At 39.8% G+C, this 7,531-nt stretch overlaps 1 protein-coding gene across 1 annotated transcript in view; it reads left to right on the top strand.

Moving 5' to 3' along the window:
• Positions 1–2,773: 2,773 nt before the first annotated feature.
• Positions 2,774–7,531, top strand: part of LOC118338288 (interleukin-13 receptor subunit alpha-1-like) — an 11,342-nt gene continuing 6,584 nt past the window's right edge. Inside the window, exons 1-2 of the mRNA XM_035675574.1 lie at positions 2,774–3,175; positions 5,697–5,827. Coding sequence (XP_035531467.1) covers positions 3,109–3,175; positions 5,697–5,827 — 198 coding nt within the window. The 5' untranslated portion in view covers positions 2,774–3,108. The remainder of the gene's footprint in view (positions 3,176–5,696; positions 5,828–7,531) is intronic.

Below are 7,531 nucleotides of genomic sequence, written 5' to 3'. Positions count from 1 at the left end.
CCCCCCCCCCCGACTCTGCACCACGCTTCCCCTTATGTATATCCTTTCACCTCTCCCATAAGGACCTGAACTGGGTGATAACAGGTGTAACCCTTTCATGTCTGCTACGCTTCCCAACCCCCCCGTCAAAGATGTCATTTGGCTATCTCCGGCATCTCTGCTGGTTGGGATGAAGGGGGGCAGTAAATGGTCAGGCTGAAAGATCGCACCACAGCAGCCGGATATAATATTCAAACCACAGCAGCAGTGTTTTCTAAGAATGTATCGCAGCAACACCAACTGAATGTGGGCATGTCAGGTTGAGGTGTTATGCTGAGTCATGCAAGGTTGCATTGCACTTTTTTTTCCTGCCTTGGCGATAAACTGGACTGACTGTTGTTCCTTCAGAGGGAGATACTGTACTTAAGCAATCTTTTCCGTCATCTCTCTGCCATGTTCAGATCTATGCAGCTGTGCCAGTACACTTTTGTTTTGTTTTTGGCCTAACGTTCAGGTCTGGCCTGCAAGGTGAGCAATAGCCCAACTCAACCGGTTCTGTTGTAACAGGCTCCAAAACCAAAAGACTTGAGATAATCAAGCCAAGGATGTTTATAGGCTAGCAGCGCATTCCAGCCAGGGTAACAGATTGTGATAAACAGATAAGTCACGCTTTAAAAAGCAGCAGCCTATAGGGAGCACCGGGCCAAAGTTACTACCCTGTTTGTTTAATGACAAATGTAAAAGCCTTCTCAGTCTGTTCCAGAGTTAAAGAAAAGGAAAGACAGACCTCAGGGTTGAATTAAAGCTGTGTGATAAAGCTGCTTACAGTTTGCTTTGTTTAAAAGTAGCTCAATTACAATAGTTGGAAATAATGTTCTAGATTGTATTAGAGGTGATGAATCATTTAATACAGAAAAGGACAGAAAAGATTATGATGTTAAATTCTATCCTAGCTGTATAACAATCATGAAACAGTATTCTCTATGGGCTCATTTAATGGCCTGCAGACATTTGAAGTCAGAATCAGGTTTTGAGGACATGACGCTCTGATCACAGCAGTGTGATAATATTTACTCCTGCACAGCGAGTAAGCGTTCCCCTCGTCTGGGTTAAGATCCAGTGCCTTTCTGCTCTGCCTTCTAAAATCACTCCCTTATCTCAGTAATAAGATCTTCATAATGCTCTGGTTATTCACAGTATTTCACAAGTGCTACACTGTAATTAGCAGATAGATGAATGATATTTAAGCAAATGTAAATAATTTGTTGTCATGCTGTAAAGTGAATTCTGTACCCATGTATGTTTTTACGTACTGTATGTATGTATGTATTTATATTTGAGAACATTTTGGCTCTTGTTCAGTCCCGAGCTGTCCTAGCAGAGAGATTTTTTTTCCCCATTTTATTTCATTGTATACTGAGGTGCAGCTGCTTGTCAAACTTACTTTGTAAATCCTTTTTCCAATAAAACCTGGAAAAACTATTGAGACTGAGAGTTCTTCTTGGACCACTGCTTGTGAGCCCCCCAATGTTATGACTAACTGTATACAAAACTGTTGGAATACCCCTTTAAAGGTCCAGTGTGTAGGATTTAGTGGCATTTAGCGGTGCAGATTGCAACCCCTCGCCTCATCCCGGTTAGAGCCAGCGTTTGGTTCGTCCGTTCTGGGCTCAGGGGTGTTTCCAGGAGGGGGTCTGGGGTGGCACTAACCACAGACTGAGTGGCCACCCTAAGTGCCACCCCATTATCATTACCCCTTCCACTCCACAGTCTTTCAGAGGCTGTAGCCGCCTACATTTTAAAGCTAGAGTGAAAATACTGGTATCATATCATGAATTGTTCGAACCATGCCTAGCAAATTTTGGCGATGGAAAACCTGACATGGACATTTTCAAAGGGATCCTTTGACCTCTAGCTGAATGACAATTAGTTTTATGGGTAGCCATGAGTCTCCCCCTTGCAGATGTGCCCACTTTATGCTAATCTCATGCAGGTTTTGGGGCAAAAACTGTGCAGTGTTTTTTGCATGTGGTATAAATATGTTGTTGTCACTTAGTGTATTTGAATATTTATGCATACTGGAATCAATAAACAGTATTGGAATTGCATGAATTGGGAATGACTTGAAAGCTGAGACACATGCCAGACCTTCATAAGTCAGCAGCATGTGCATGTGCTGTGCCATGTGTGCCCCCTCTGTCAAAACAGTTCTGGAAACCACCGAGGACCACCCTGCTCCTGTAGATAAAAACAGCTCATTCTAAGGTAACACAATAACAAGAAATCTTATTTTTAGGTGATTATACACTAATGAAAACATGCCTGTAAATTAATAGACCATTTCTGCCACTACACCCTCCTAAATGTTACACACTGAACCTTTAAAATTAACCCAGAACTATGAAAAACAGCCTCGGACCACAAGTCCAAAAAATACTCCCCATACTTTAGAGAACATAGTGTACTTTTTGTAAGAGATAAGTGAAATCTTAAATTCACACAGTGCATCAAGCTCGCCGTTCATCCTTAAGTGTAACAGGGTTGGGACTCAGCCGGGGATCAGATATACAGTATGTTTCCTCTGTATGTTTTTCTTGGCCTTGCACCATCAGTTTGTCCACTCTGTGCTCTTTGTTGCTGCATAAATCCATTACCATACACATAATCAGTGTAATGATTCACAAACTCATTTAGAGCCTGATTTCCTGGAAGAATGGATGGAGACTTGAGGTTTGGGATACTGCACTTAAACTCACACGCATGCGTAATCTGCCTTTATGAGGGGAGAGACACTCATGGGCAGCTTGTGTTTTGGACACTGTTTTATAGCACGGCTGGGAGTCACACTGTTTGGGGGAGACAGAGGAGGTTGTAGTCATTACAGTTCTGTCACTGTAGTTTTCCTCCTCTCACAGCGACTCCGCCCCGCCGCCGCTCTTCCCGGTACACTCCAGGGACGACGCTCAATCTGGTTTTAGATGCTAGACTTGCTGTCGCTTGTACGTGCCCGTTTCGCGCCGTCACATAAAGTGTTATAAATTCACCTCTTTTTCTCGGAGGACTTTCGCGAGAGGCCCGAGGGAGGTTTCTTTGTTTCACGCGGAATCAACGCTGACGAGCGAGGACAATATGCCTTTCGTTTGGGACTTGTTTGGACTTTTCCTCACATACACCGTCACGTTAATGGTGTTCACAGGTAAAGAAAAAAAAAATCTTACTTCCCGTTAAAATGAGATATTTGACAGCTAATTATTACCTCTAGTGGTTTTAGTCGACCACGCAGACAGCTTAATACCAAAGTTCAATTAGCAGGTATTCATGACGCACTTCAAACACTTGAGGCAGGAAATAGAATTAAAGGTAACATACCTGTCATTGCAAAGGATAGGTTTAAGGTTCATGATACCCTTTTGGGTATCAATTTTATGTTTTTTTCATTAAAAATATCCTACATTTTGAAAGATATTGGCTCTCTAATAATGTATAAATGAGCAAAATGGTGTGCAGTGGTGCCTCTGTGCTTTAATTCTTTAAAGGTTGTGAAACAGACAGACTGACAGTTTCAGAACATTTAAATACATTTAAAATGAACTCTCTTTTAATTAGTTGTATATAGTATAGTCGATGTATTGATCCGAACTGTTCTTTCGCCCATCGAATCAAATCAAGTTTGCGTCACACTCACACACAGTACAATGCACAGCAACACGGCCTAAGTGTTAGCAGCGGCCAGGGCCAGCTCCAGCTCCAGGGCCAGCGCCAGGGCCAGGGCCAGGGCCAGGGCCAGGGCCACAGTCTTGGTCAAGTGGAGGGAGAAATAACCAAAGGAAGACATAAAATGTCCCAGTGTCCCATGGCTCTTAATTTCATATGGTCATAAAAAACTGTGACCAAGACTTCCAGTTAACACACACACATACACACCTACACACACACAAACACACACATTACAGTCCTTCATTGAGCACCATTACTGCTTCTCTGAAAAGTATGCTATTGTACAAAAGGCAGAGAAAAACCCACTATTAGGGCTAGATTTTCTCATTTTCTTTAGAGGTCCATACGCTTGTATTAATCTCTTTTATCGTAGTGATTTAGCTCAATATAAGCATGCAAAAGAGTGATCTCTATCGGGCCTTCCATGCGGCGGTGACTGAGTTGTTGCTGTTGTGTTGTCAGTGAACGATAGAAGCTTTTGGTTCAGTGGTTCCAGTGTTTTTTCCTTAAGGGAGCCATTGTCTATCATTCAGGAAACTGACGGCCCCTGCTTAAGTGACATATTTTATGGATACTTCACATTATATTCAAAACTGTACCATGAACCCAAACAGTGAACTCAGTAACTGCAGGAAGTTTGTGTAAAAATGAGTGTTTTTCTTGTCCCTGATACTTACTCATCGTTCTATTTGACAGAGATTTACTTAACAGTTTACTTATTTAGGAGGGCCTCGCGACCCCCCATAAAAATTTGGTGACCCCTAGTGGGGGTCTCAACCCCCAGGGCGGGAACCACACTGAACTCAATGACTTCCCGAAAGGATCCTTTAATTTTTTCGGTCGGTTCAGTTGAGCTCTCAGTCAGTCCTGTAAATGTAAATTACATTCCTCAAAGCCCCTTTCTGGCCCGTTTTCACTGACAAATATTTGTTGTTGCTCAATAATGGAATTTTCCAGCTTTTAACAGTGGTTAAAAAATTATTATTTGGTCAATTTAATTACCAAACATGTTTACTACAAAACCTGATATGTTTGGTTGAAAATGTGCCAGTATGATGCCAAAAGAGACTCAAAGTGATTTCACTAAAGGGTAACTGAAACTTCCATTTCCATTTGATCCATCCATTTGATTCCCAGATCACTTTTGAGGTTGTAAAAAATGTAAACAGCCATTTGTGGAGAAACCTCAATAGAAACACAGACATCTTCCTTAATAAGGTTAGCTGAAACTTCTAACACCATATTTAGAACGGTCCTCATACACATAGAAAGATACATTAACCCAAAGTGGCCAAAAAAACGACTTTTCATCCATTTGGATGTCTCGTGAACAGTTTTCTTCTTTTTAAAAATTCAAATGAATTCTTACTGTCTCTTGATAACCATATGAAATATTACTAACCATACTAACCGTTACAGTCTTACATGACAAGAACATTTTTGCAAAGGAATCCACCCACATTTTCAGCCAATCTAAGAAATCTAAGAAAAACGTTCCAAAAAAGTCAAATATGAGGAAATGTGTACGTTCCAAAGCTCATTGAGTGTACAGTTAATTCTATCTTGATTTTTTTTTTTTCAAAATATGTATTTTGTATGTACATTTGTATTGTGATGGGTGAATTCAGTTGTGAGTACTTGAAAAGTGTTATTTTATCAGATCTTTTGGCTTCTGTTTACAACTAAAAGTTTACCTCCGGTCATTTTGAAACCTGTGCAGTCGTCGTTAATGCAATATTGTGTTTTAATGGCGCAATTGGAGAAATTGTTAGGCTATATATAATAATATTTTCTATTTTCTAATATTATAATATATTTTCTAATAATATTAATTCTACAGGGCATTTCAGAAACAAGAAAAAAGACTGAAATTGGGATCATTACTTTCTATTATTTTTACTGAGGCTAATGATAGCCTCTTGTGATTCTTCCAGCCTAACAGTATCATTCATTCTGAAAAGGTGAAATGAATTGCCCTTTTTTAATCTCTCGTCCCACAGATGGGTGTCCTCCACCAACAGACCTGACATACAAGTGGCTGGACCCGTTTACTGTGAACGTGTCCTGGAAGAGTCCCATGGGTCTGCCAGACAACACTACCAAGTACCAAATTATGGATTACAAAAGAGAGGTAAGGAACATGATGAAACTGGGTGTCTCGGGTATTTGTGAGGCGTTCTGGGGTCCCCAGGTTGCAGCAATGTCAGTGGAGAATTACCTCCACTTGTAGCCCATAAGCTACAGATAACATGCACTTTAAATACATTACTGCCAACCAGTAAAGCGCACTGTTATTTATAGTTATTTTGCTCTCACTTAATGTAATATGTTACATTGTATTAAGTTCATTCATTCAGTGAGAAGGAACAACTACTACTGTAACAAGTATTCAAGAAATCGATAGTCGGCTGTTGAAAACCGTGCATTTACGTGCTACAGATATGTTGATTAGATTGTTACTAGGCTACAGGACTACTACAAGAATATTCAACTATTCATATATTCAATCTTTGAGTAGGTATTCCATGATGAGTTTTGGAATAAAAAGTTTAAAAAAAACACACAGTCATGCTCAGCACACGCACATACCCACTGACGTTCCAGAGCCCCAAAAATGGTATTCGAGATAGCCCTTTGTTCTGTTTTGGCAACAACACACACCAAACACAGTATACTCATTTAGCTTAATGGAAAACACACATGCTCAAACATATCTGAGTGAGTGATCTTAGAATCTTTGGCATTACAGTTCAAATAGTTACAAATATTCCTCTCACACGTGTGCCTGAAAAATAATCAAATAAAATCTAGACTACAGAGTGATGCATTGATCATTTCTTCACATTGGAAAAAAACTAATTTGTCTTCCACGTCATACTGTCTTAATCTAAGGTTTAAAGCTGCAGTCGGTAACTTTAAAAAAAAAAAAAAAGTATTTTTGTCGTGTTTGCTGAAACTTTGACTATATCCTGACAGTAGCACACGGGACAGATAATCTGTGAAAAAAAATCTGGTTCCTCCGACACGTGGTAGTGCTTCTAATTGGATTTGCAATTCACCGGGCCTGAACAGAAACAACCAATCAGAGCTAAAAAAAGATAGTTGATAGTTGAGTGTCATCTCCTTGCAAATGCCATTATAAAAGTTACCTACTGCAGCTTTAAATATGATGTCGTAATGAACTAGAACTAAATGCAAAATGAATATTCTGATTACAATATTATCAGCGTGGCTGCCCGTTCAACTGGGAGATACTTTAGATGATTTGTATGATTTTTATTGGCAAAGCAAATGTATATATTGTTTTTAATATAATAGGGAATATCCATAAAATATGTCCCTTACGCAGGGGCCGTCACTAAATGATAGGGCAGGGGTTCCTGAAGGAACAAGGTTTGGAACCACTGCAAAATTTACTAGACTAGTATTTTTGACAGAAGTTCCACGCTTGTCTTGTATGACATTATTATGAATGACACCAGAAGGCTTTCATTATGTTAAATGGATCCATTACCAAGTTAAGAGGGTTTGTTGAGTCTGAATCCAAACACTCACAGAGGAAAAGTAAGAGAGGAGTCTGTGTTTGATGAGGCCCATTGTCACACATAAATATACAAACTTTGATTTACTGTGAAACCACAGTGTGTGTTTTTTGTTTTTTTTTAAGATGAAGCCCGGAGGACAAATAATATGGCAAAAACAAAAGAAAATATTAGCAAAAAAGACAGGATGTGAATGATCTTGCATTAAATGGGTCGCTGTTGTCGGAATTTCATGAGAAGCTAGGGCTGGGCGATAAACCGATTTTAGCGATTAATTCGAATTCGTAGTTAAA

The sequence above is a fragment of the Morone saxatilis genome, unplaced genomic scaffold (assembly GCF_004916995.1).
Source record: "Morone saxatilis isolate NCDOM2014 unplaced genomic scaffold, NCSU_SB_2.0 Contig4, whole genome shotgun sequence".
NCBI lineage: Eukaryota > Metazoa > Chordata > Actinopteri > Moronidae > Morone > Morone saxatilis.
The sequence above is the reverse complement of the archived record's forward strand: the minus strand, read 5'-3'. Positions and strand labels throughout refer to the sequence as shown.